The sequence below is a fragment of the Formica exsecta genome, unplaced genomic scaffold, assembly GCF_003651465.1.
Source record: "Formica exsecta isolate Colony F162 unplaced genomic scaffold, ASM365146v1 scaffold233, whole genome shotgun sequence".
NCBI classification, from domain to species: domain Eukaryota; kingdom Metazoa; phylum Arthropoda; class Insecta; order Hymenoptera; family Formicidae; genus Formica; species Formica exsecta.
Window position 1 is genome coordinate 1,621,122 of NW_021849616.1, and position 11,130 is coordinate 1,632,251.

At 36.5% G+C, this 11,130-nt stretch overlaps 2 protein-coding genes across 6 annotated transcripts; one reads left to right on the plus strand and one right to left on the minus strand.

The window, feature by feature from the left end:
- Positions 1 to 253: 253 nt before the first annotated feature.
- On the minus strand, positions 254 to 3,815 carry LOC115235758 (zinc finger CCCH domain-containing protein 13-like). The gene is made up of 4 exons (XM_029807714.1): positions 3,478 to 3,815; positions 3,206 to 3,281; positions 2,654 to 3,054; positions 254 to 2,444 (listed from the first exon to the last, which is right to left on the minus strand). The coding sequence occupies exons 1-4, from the start codon at positions 3,666 to 3,668 to the stop codon at positions 254 to 256; spliced, it is 2,859 nt and encodes a 952-aa protein (XP_029663574.1). The 5' UTR covers positions 3,669 to 3,815.
- Positions 3,816 to 3,929: 114 nt separating this feature from the next.
- On the plus strand, positions 3,930 to 11,130 carry LOC115235759 (electron transfer flavoprotein-ubiquinone oxidoreductase, mitochondrial). Of its 5 annotated transcripts, none has more exons than XM_029807717.1 (8): positions 3,930 to 4,082; positions 5,058 to 5,165; positions 5,257 to 5,605; positions 5,696 to 6,002; positions 6,087 to 6,328; positions 6,403 to 6,797; positions 6,902 to 7,123; positions 10,286 to 11,130. In XM_029807717.1, the coding sequence occupies exons 1-8, from the start codon at positions 4,052 to 4,054 to the stop codon at positions 10,447 to 10,449; spliced, it is 1,818 nt and encodes a 605-aa protein (XP_029663577.1). In that variant the 5' UTR covers positions 3,930 to 4,051; the 3' UTR covers positions 10,450 to 11,130. The 5 variants fall into 5 exon arrangements, with proteins under 5 accessions (XP_029663577.1, XP_029663580.1, XP_029663575.1 ...); XM_029807720.1 differs by having other exon boundaries at positions 3,958 to 4,082; positions 5,063 to 5,165; XM_029807715.1 differs by lacking the exon at positions 3,930 to 4,082 and adding an exon at positions 4,141 to 4,203 and having other exon boundaries at positions 5,063 to 5,165.

Sequence of the window (11,130 nt, forward strand, 5' to 3'; positions counted from 1 at the left end):
TATATATATATATATATATATTGTCCATATAAATGTTAATAAAACTAACATTTAAAAAATGAGAACTTGAAAAATTTTTTGACACTATTTATCAGTTTGCAATTTTTGCTTCAACGTTATAAGTGAAAAGCTACATGTTTACAGAAAAGTAATTCAATATTTTGTATAATATCAATATTCTTCATATAAAGCACGATAAAAATAAATGAGTATAACACTTTTTTTATACTGATTATTACGTATGTGTTAATTATTACCTAATTCCAGCTCCACTATTTCTCAGCTTATCGCCAGTATAGAGAGGATGTCGATGATGATGGTGATGATGACGGTGATCATCAAAGGACGTTCGCTCCGCAGTCTGGATCATGTACCTCGACTCCTTAGATCTCTCCTCGCGAGCGACGCGTCTCTCCTCAAAAGGACTGTCATACCGTCTGCCCTCGACGGTTTTTCTCCTGTCATCATCGTGAATATGAGTGTGATCGCGATATTCCACGTGAAGGGCTGACTCTTCTTGCTCATCCCAATGCTCCGGCATCCTGCCGTAATTTCTACCGAAATTCCTGTCCACTTCCACGGCGCGTCGTGGACTAGTCATGTCCCGACGATCCACTATCCGATCGATCTTGTTCGGAATACGATTCGGTTCGATTCGCGTCTGATCCTTCCTGCTGTTGTGTTCCGATGCGTGTCCTCGTTCGTATCTCATGCCAAACCTCCTTCCGTGCCGATCCCTATCATAGTGATTGTCCACTATGTCCATCAAATGATCGCGAGACGACGGTGGAGCGGATGTCACAATCGCCGAGGACGAAGTCGTAGGCACCAGCGGTAAAGACGCCGTTGATTGGACGCTTGACGATGCCACAGTATGCCCACCCTTGTCGTGTAAAGGCGTACGGTCCAAGGATGTCTCTCGAAAACGGTCCATGCGATCTCGCGGTGAATTTACGCTTGACTTACTGCGATTTAAGGACGAGGCGTCCTTTTCGATGGCGCCACTTCTTTCATACCTTCCATCCAGACGCGATTGCGTCGAATTTCGTTCCCGTTCAGTGAGAGCCTTCGTCTCGGATCGCTCCCGTTCGCGTTCGCTTCTGCTTCGCTCGCGAACCCCGCTGTTCTTTTCAAACGACACGTCCTTACTCAAAGGTCGTTCCTTCATCCTGCTGCTGTAACGCGAACTCTTATCCGCCGGAAGATTTAACGTCGTGGACGAAACCAGTGTAGGTACGTCCCTCTCTCGCGACTTCATAGACTTTTCTCTTTCTCTATCTCGATCGCGATCTCGTTCTCGTGTCTCTCGATCTCTCTCCCGTTCACGATCGCGCTCGCGCTCTCGTTCTCGCTCGCGATCCCTGTCTCTGTCGCGTTCGCGTTCCCTCTCGCGATCCCGATCGCGGTCTCGCTCTCGCTGCCTCTCGTTACGGCAACGTTCCTGAGATTCATCCTTATCTTTATCGCGCTGAGGTTCCTGGCGCTGATCGCGAGTCAATCTCGAGTGACGCTCCTCTCTTATGTCTTTTTCGCGCTGACCTTCGCGACTCTTTTGTCGCGTCTTGTCGCCACCGTACGTCTTTTCGTCAAAATTGTCCTTGCTTGCGTTACTCCTGCGATAGTTTTCGTCTTGATTCGTTGTCTGCTTCGCCTTATTACTCGAGATCTGCTCGCTTTTTTTCGCGTCCTCCCGCTCTTTGCTCTTATCTCTTTTGTGTGAGTCGCGCTCCTTCTTCTCCGCGTCTCTCGCACGACTCGATGAGCTGCCTCGTTTCTCCGGATTTTTTACTGGGGTGACATCCCGTCTCGCTCTTGACGGTGTCTTATCAGGCGTTCGGCTACGTCGCGCCTTCGAGGGCACGCTTTCCTTGATGTGCTGATGCTTGGCTGACCGCTCTGATGATGATAGAGGTGGCGGTGGTGTACGCGAACGCACATCCTTATCCATGCACTTGGATCTCAACCGGTCATCCGACTTGATCTTCTCATCGCTTGCACGACTTTTCTCCTTATCCTGTTGTTCCTTGATTTTATCGAACGACTTGTATTTAGATGCATCCTTGGACAAACATACCTCTATGTCACGCACTTTCTTGTAATGCCTGCCGTCCTCCTTATCCATTTCCCGATTACCCTTCATCACTTTCGGCGATTCGCTTCTGTTTCTCTCCCGTATTTTGCCAGATGATGATGCATGATGCGCTACGGAAATCGACGAGCCCAATACTACGGCTGATGTAGATGTAATCCCACTCGTAGATCCCTGTTGTATCGCGGGTGATCTAGCGCGCAATGAGCTAGAATGTTTTCTAGATACAGATAATGGAGTATGCTTCTTGACTGACTTAGTGGTAAGATCTTTCTTTGTGGAATTGTTTTCAAGCTTACGTTTCTTCTTATTGACGGCTTTGTCGTTTTTCGCTCCCAATCTCTTGAGCTTCAATCTGTAAGTTACATAAAAACAAATTTGATTAATGAACTACAATGAGGTAAAACATTTGATGTAACTAATGTTGAAATATGATATAATATATAGATTACTTATTTTAAATATAATTATAAGAAATCTTTTCCTTACAGATGATTGCAGTTGCATGATTATATTATATATTACATATCAAATTTTGAGAATATTATATAAGTATATTCTTACTTTCTTTTCTTTTCTTTATCTTCGTCATAATCAGTGGAAGCGCTGTGATGCCTCTTTGTTTTGATTTTCTTGACTTTCTTTCGTGAATCTGACGTTGATGTAGAAGATGAGTCTTCGCTGCTGGAGCTACTACTGCTACTAGATGTACTGGAAGTGTGCGAACTGGAGGAGGAGCTCATAGCCTTTTTTTTCTGCTTTACTTTATCCTTGCCATGTATTTCTTTATCCTTCTTCATTTGTAATTCCAGTTCTCGTTGTAACAATTGCCGCCGTCTTTCCAATACCTTCTCGTCCTCGTACTCGAGATCTGTTTGATTCCACTCTTCTATATTTAAATCAGGGCTATGAGATGCTTTTTTCACGATTTTTGACGTAAGCCGTTTGAAAGGATCTTCGATGAGCTATAATATCAAGAATCAAAAAAGAATCCTTAGTTTACAGCTAGACAATTATTAATTTCAACTCTGATTAATTCTATTGCATGATAAAGACTCTAAAAATACTGTGTCAAATAAAATTATTATTATAAATACTGAAATGTGATGTGCTTACCCCAGATGTACTTGCGATCGCATTATCTTTCTTAGCACGTTTGGATGGGCTTATCAATGTATGTGTATTTGCGTATCTAATTAAAGAAGAGAAACAGAAAATTCATATAGTTCAATACTCTATAATAAGTCTGCTTCAGTAAAGAATAATATAAATCAATAATGTAAAATCTAATAATTGATTAGTTGCGAAATTGCTCAGTATATATACATCTTGCAGAAAAAAATTTTTCTCAGTAACAAATTTTTATAACAAATATATATAGCGCTCACTTGCAATTCTTGCCGTAGGAACAACTGCCGTTGAGGGCCCAATTTCTGCAATAATCCGATGTATTCTGAGCGGAGGTGGTGGCGATCGCTGGTTTGGTGCCCAACCTCTCAAACACACTCGGCCGTCGAGAAGAGTCTGTATTACATTTCGTAGGGTCAGCCGTTATCTTCCTTATGTTTGGTTTTGACATATTATCACCATAAAGCACTTGTATTTTCACAATGGAAGCACATAACTGCGAGCATGCAGATGTTCACGTGCCGTACGGAATCGTCATGCGATGCGATGACTCGACGCGGAATACGTACATAGGTAAACATCTCTGTCAAGGTGTGCCACCGATACTGGAATGATATCTCGAAACGTTCTCGAGCTCGAGATATCGAACAACCGTATCGAGCGATCGACGCGCATTGTTATTGGCTTACGGCTTACATAGCACAGATGTCACTTGACGTACGTTTTCAAGCGCTACTTGCGATTGAGCGAACGCGGTGACAAGTGTGTGGATATATTTTTTATTTTTTTTTTTTATGATTATCGCTGGTCACTGATCGGCACTTGTACGCGATTATGGCTTTCGTATTCAGCGCTTCCGGCACTGGTAAGTGTATCGATGTTTCATCCAAATTTTTCCAGCGACGCATAACTTTACGCAAACATTATAGTGTTCGATAATGTCAACTGTATGTTGGTTAGGGTTCGCTCAGCTTTTCCGTCGTGAAGTAAGAAGCGAATATTTATTCGAATAATAACGTCTTTTCGAGAAACACACACGATAGTGAAAGATATAATAATTGACCGAATATTGTACGTTATATAATATTGTGCTTAAGAAGATTATGTTGAATATATATTGTACAATCGTATGTAAATATTTTTATTATTCGTTCTATGATTACTAAATAGTATTCGTACGTTTCGTTAATAAATGTGAAATTATTTAAAGCATAAGTATTGGCTTTAATTGTTTTTTTGATGTAATAAAGACTTTCGTCTATCTTCTTTTATATATATTAATCGATAGGTAGTTGAACAGTATAAACACGAGTGGACTTTGCTCCCGTGTCATATTTCTACAACTGTACTGTGTCTACACTTTGTCATACGGTTCCATTCTTTTATTATAAAGCACGAGAATATTTTATTTTTTTTTTTTGATGCTAAAGGAGAGTGTAAAAAATGCAATCAAAACAATGGATCTAGCTTATGGATTTTTTGTCAATAAATATTTGAAATAACAAAAGGTGATATATATACATATATCAGATTATCGCATTAAATGAATAGAAAAAAAATTATTTGCGAAAATACGAAATTTTATTAAAGTTTCATGATCGATATATCGATCGCGGCTGCGCAAATGTACGGATTTGAAATCTGAAATTTCGCAAGTGTTATGTTGAAATTCTCGAATTGTTATACTCTTCCTTATCTCATACATATATATTTTATTATGAATTATTTCGCGATCGTCAAATATAAGTACGCAAATGTGTTACTTATTGTAATACATAATACTTTAATTCGAATGCAATAATCTGCATGTTCAGTTTAATTTTGATTGCTTTTTTGACAGTACAGAGGCTACAAAGGATTTTCCAGAGAGCTTATTCGGATGCCAAATATCCTCAAATCACAACTCATTACACAGTAATACCCAGGGAGACAGATTCAAGATGGAAAGGTAAATATTTATCTTGACTTTTTTACTTCTGAAGATAATATAAATAATATTAGGAGAAAAATTGAGAGAAAATATCTTCTTTATCTGCTAGATGTAAATATGGAGAGGTATGTGGACGAAACCGACATTTTAATTGTTGGTGGCGGACCAGCTGGATTATCGGCAGCTATTCAGGCTCGTCGATTGGCAGAGAAGTATGGCAAGGAACTCAGAGTTACTCTTGTTGAAAAGGCATCTACAATCGGTGGACATATTCTTAGTGGTGCCTGTTTGGATCCAATTGCAATGAATGAGCTCTTTCCAAATTGGAAAGAATTAGGTGCACCGCTAAATACTCCTGTTACGGAAGACAAATTTGCATTTCTTACGGAAAAGAAAAGAATATCTATACCTATTTTTAAAGGAATGCCAATGTATAATCATGGAAATTATATAGTAAGGTGAGAATAAAATTTATTATATGTATAAAAAAAGATATTAATAAGTAATGAATGTATTTTGACTGTAAATATTCGTGTATCTATGTATAGATTAGGACACGTTGTGGCATGGCTTGGTGAACAAGCAGAAGCTGCTGGGGTCGAAATGTATCCTGGTTACGCCGCATCAGAAGTCCTATATCATGAAGATGGGTCAGTCAAAGGAGTAGCTACAAATGATGTTGGTATTGCTAAAAATGGTTCACCCAAAGATGTATTTGAACGGGGCATGGAACTTCATGCAAAATGTACCATATTTGCAGAAGGCTGTCACGGTCATCTGACAAAACAATTGTCAAAGAAATTGAATCTTAGGAAAGATTGTGAGCCGCAGACATATGGCATTGGATTAAAAGAGGTTATTATTAAGTTACTTCTCAAAATTAAAAAAAATTTAAATATCAAAAATATATATTTATAAAATAAAACATATCTTTGGTAGGTTTGGGAGATAGAGCCAAGCAAACATAAACCTGGAGCAGTTGAACATACAGTTGGCTGGCCACTTAATAGAAATACATATGGCGGATCATTTTTATATCATCTGAATGAAGAAATACCTCTAGTTGCTGTAGGCTTTGTTGTAGGATTGGATTATACCAATCCCTATCTATCTCCATTCAAAGAGTTTCAGAGGTTTAAACAACATCCCAGTATTAGACCAACATTTGAAGGAGGAAAAAGGTTGGTATTTGTAATAAGAAATTTATTTTGATTACATGGTTTTGTATTCTTACACTTGTTCTTCCTAATTACAGAATAGCTTACGGTGCTAGAGCATTAGTGGAAGGTGGATTCCAATCCATTCCCAAGCTTCAATTTCCTGGTGGTTGCCTTATCGGATGTACGGCAGGTTTTCTAAATGTGCCCAAAATTAAAGGAACTCATAACGCTATGAAAAGTGGCATGTTGGCTGCAGAAAGCGTTGTTGAAGCGATTATAGACGCAGAAAATAATATTTCATCGACGAAAGGTTTAGAACCGAAAACATATACAAATAAAATAAAAAATAGTTGGATCTATAAGGAACTGAAAGCTGTAAGAAACATGAGGCCCAGTTTCCATTCTTCTCTTGGACTTTACGGTGGCTTGATGTATTCAGGATTTTCCATGTTAATGGGTGGAAAGGAGCCGTGGACTTTTTCCCATGGAGGTAAGCAGAAATTTCTACAATTTCTATATTTGAAGAGGTTTTTTGAAAAATACCGAATTTTTAAAATATTTTTGGAATTTATTTTCTATTTATTATGTTCACAGGACCTGATTATAAGAAGCTGAAATCTGCAGCTGAGTCGACGCCCATAGAATATCCTAAACCGGATAATGAAGTGTCCTTCGATCTTCTATCATCAGTGGCTCTAACCGGTACCAATCACGAAGCTGATCAACCAGCCCATTTAACTTTAATGGATGATACTATTCCAGTGAAGAGAAATCTAGTTGAATTTGCTGGTCCGGAAGGGCGATTTTGTCCTGCTGGTAAGTTAATTTATGCATGATTTATTTTACTTTAGTAAATACATCAGTAGAATACTATTGTTGCTATTAACATTGTTTATGAATTCTACGCTGCAGAATGTAGATGCATTATCTTCTGACAAATTACCTTAATACCAATGATAATAGATTTAAATTAAGAAATTTTATAGATGTTTTTTTTTAAATTTATTTATTCCTTTTTTTGTGTAATGAATGCATATGAATTACGTGTTTGAACCAAAGAAGTCAAATCCAGCTAAGAAAGTTTCTTCAAAATAACCTATTAAAACACAATAACAAAATAAACTATTTTACTAATTGAATAGATTTTAATGATAAAAATTATATTCTCTTGCACGGATACATTTAGCGAGTTTATTTCGCGAAAAAGTATTGATCTCTAAAAAGAACGGTTAGATATAAGAAAATATGTTTATATTTGTCTCACCATTCTATTTGTCTCATTTGTTTATTTATTTTTAATGAGCTTTTTACATTCGGGAGCATGTTTAATTTTTTTTGGATACTTAAGCTAAGCATTGTTTACATTGGAGAGCATGTTTAATTTCCTTTTGAATACTAAAGCTAACTTTGCAGCATTACAATTTCTGAAGGAAGTATATTAAATAAAAAAACAATCTTTAAAAACTTTTGTGTTTCCAAGAAATTAACTAATAATTACGTTAATAAATTTATTAATTACAAAATATAAATGTATTTCACAGTTATCTCTTATTTGTTTGTGCTTGATTTGAATTAGATGTATTTAATAAAATACAAGTATTTGTTCCGCGCGAATGCTAAAAGCGCTTATTAATTGAAATCAATTTACTCAAGAATGTTTAAAAAGCTTAGGTTATTGGTATAAATAGAAAAATTCAATACATTATGATGAAAAAATAAATTTACTGCATTGCGAAGTTTGTTCCGCGTAATTTTATACTCTACTACTTTTATTTCATTTCATTTTTTAATATTGAATAGACACAAAAAATTTTAAAGTAATTTTTTTGAATTTTTTCCGGTAGACAAATTGCTTGCTATGTATCCATTGAAAAAAGGTGAAGTCCGTTTTAGGATCTGTTATTAAAATTTGTTGAGGTAAACATAAAATTTATTATATTTGCAATGAATCTATTTAGCTTTCAACATTTTTATTTCTTACGTACATATATGATTTTATCAAATATTCGTGTAAAGTCGTGTATGCATGTAAGAAGTAAAAAAGTTGAAAGCTAAATAGATTTATTACAATTATAATAAGTTTTACGTTTAACTCAGCGAAAAGCGAATTTATATTAATATGTTTAATAAAACATATAACTAATATAAATTCTCTTGTTCGCGAAAATCTCTTTTATGTAAAATTATTCGGCATTTTAAGAATATTACGAAGCGATCAATTTTGTCCGCGATAAATTTCCGCAGTCTGCAGGCAATCCAGCTCCTTCCTCTTCCGCCCTCAAACCATGTCTCCGTCCCCTCCCTTTTTCCAGTCTTGTCGGGGGTTTATCGACCGTTGTGTCCTTGAACCTGAGCCACCCGGACAACCCCCGCATGGCTAGACAACCCCGGACCAAGCTCAATCCCCAAAATCGAACAGCGCTCTGTAGCTCCGGCCAACAACCTTGCCGCCGATTTATCCTTTCTCTCTTTGTTCTTTGACAATTTCTATCATTGATCCTGTAATATATCATTAATAATGAAAGGTGTTTCGATTTATTCATAGAATTAGTCATTGATCTTTTAAAATTTGTAGTATATTATCATAACATGGATGTAATTTCTCATATTACATATAAGTTGCCTTATGTACGCAACGCAAAAATAATTTTGCTGAATTAAAGAAGTTTATTCTCTTTTCATAAGACATATTTAATAAAAGAGAATAAACATACCTTTAGTTCAGGAAAATTATTTCTGCGTCACATACATAATGCAACTCTAATTATCATTAAATTTAATAATATTATATAATTATACTACGGAAAATTGTCGAGCTGTTGTTGCTGCAATACGAGAAATTCAAAGCCAGTACTACATTCACAGTACAAAAACTGGGATTGAATTAGAGATATATAATAAGAAACGCAAGGATCGTCATTGCTACGAGAAATTACATTAGTATGTTTGTCTAGACAGCGATCTGTATCTATAGACAGGGCGATTGCAATCAAATTAAATTATATTACATTAATAATAATTTCATCATATTTTTTATGAATCTGAGATATTGATTTTTTTAATGATAGGTTGTCATAATTTCTTTCTTTGAATGTTAAATGTCTTGGAATTTTATTAAAATTAAAATCCTAGCGGAGTAAAATTCATACGAAATTTTTAGAGAGCTGAACAGAATTTTGTAACTCTCGATTGTTGTCAACCTACAATTATTATTTGGTCAAATTCTCGATATTCTGACTTATTGAAACTTGTACGATTCGAAATCTATTGGTGCTACAACTTTGCAACAATCGGCATTTTTTTCATTTAAACTCTGTCATTTATGTCTGAAAGTTTATATGGACATTCTATACACATCATGTTGCTTTCGAACTAGATAAATTTATGCGTCTATCCTTGTACCATTGTTCCTCGAACACCCACCCTTGATTTTTACGACGTATTCCTTCTTCATTCTCTGGTCTCTCTTTTCCGTCTCTGGGGTTACGTCTTCCTGTTTCCCTTCACGGACCCGGGGCATTGGCGAGAAGCTCGTCTGGGAGCTTTCCTACAGGATAGCTGCGCCGTCTGGAAGATGGTGGGGACCAGGTTATCGACTGTCTGGCCGAGGACACGATGTGACCTTCGCGGTGTAAACCTCACACTCCGCAGAGTCGAGGATATACGTATCTGTTGAATAAATCGTACCGAATAAAGCGTTCTTCATATCGCGAGATTTTTAATATTTTCGTACAACAGTAATGCATGAAAATAATAGAGTAGTAGTGAATTAATTTATCGTATTATTATATTAGTAAATTTTAAAATAGTAAATTTTGTTGCTTAGCATGTCGAATGATTTTTCGGTGATTTCCGGATATATATTTACCTCCGGTACATATCTATCTCGATCCTCCGGTGCAATCGTTCGGATTGGAAGATGCCGGGATGCATGTCGGTTTTGTAAGTTCGAAACGCGTATGTGTAATCTGCTTTCAGGTGTTTATGAATTCGTGCCATTGGAAAGCGGAGACGGCGAGAGATTGCAGATAAATGCGCAGAATTGCATTCATTGCAAGACTTGCGACATCAAGGATCCGAGCCAAAACATCAATTGGGTCGTGCCTGAGGGTGGCGGCGGGCCAGCTTACAACGGCATGTAAATTCGGTCGACTAATGAATTCGGTCGTTGAATGCGTTTGAACGTGCAATGTTCGATAATTATTTCATTGCTCAATATTGGCTTTATATCTTTTTCGACGAACCGTAGATATATCGTGGTATCGTAATTATGTTTTCGATCCTGCGAATATAATTGGGTATTTTTAATGATTATATGCAACGAGTTTTCTGAATTTCGTGCGTTACACAATGGTATAATTATTGAATATATTGCACAAATAGTGTAATTATTTCTGATTCAAACAGTTTATACGATTCGAAATTAATTCGATAAAGAAACGGGCGATTTATATCTTTTTTATCGTGTGCTGGTGTACATACGTCAATTTCGTAATTGTACATATATAAAATTCTTCTCCATTGACGGGCAATTTACAAAATTTATTACTTGCTAGGATAATGTCTATTTGGATCGTTGAACAGATTGGGAAACATCATGTGATACATTAATTTGATGAGAAATCTATGTGTTCTCTTCCTAGATCTCTTTGCGATATACTTTTCTATTGAAAGTATAAGAGAAATAAAATGTTTCTCGGATGCGAAGAGGAACATTTGTATAACAGTGTTCTATTGTTACTACTTTTTGATATTAGTTTAAAAATGAATCAATTTGTACATTATATTTTTATACAGGGAAATATATATATTTACAATTCCAA

What these genes read in the sequence shown, in the direction of transcription:
- LOC115235758 (XM_029807714.1), bottom strand. Translation starts at nt 3,668, where the DNA reads ATGTCAAAACCAAACATAAGGAAGATAACGGCTGACCCTACGAAATGT. An exon ending in CGATCGCAAGTACATCTGGG is followed by an intron (nt 3,055 to 3,205) that starts GTAAGCACATCA and finishes TTGATATTATAG; the next exon opens with CTCATCGAAGATCCTTTCAA. An exon ending in GATAAAGAAAAGAAAAGAAA is followed by an intron (nt 2,445 to 2,653) that starts GTAAGAATATAC and finishes TGTAACTTACAG; the next exon opens with ATTGAAGCTCAAGAGATTGG.
- LOC115235759 (XM_029807715.1), top strand. Translation starts at nt 4,156, where the DNA reads ATGTCAACTGTATGTTGGTTAGGGTTCGCTCAGCTTTTCCGTCGTGAA. An exon ending in GACAGATTCAAGATGGAAAG is followed by an intron (nt 5,166 to 5,256) that starts GTAAATATTTAT and finishes TTTATCTGCTAG; the next exon opens with ATGTAAATATGGAGAGGTAT. An exon ending in GTGGACTTTTTCCCATGGAG is followed by an intron (nt 6,798 to 6,901) that starts GTAAGCAGAAAT and finishes TTATGTTCACAG; the next exon opens with GACCTGATTATAAGAAGCTG.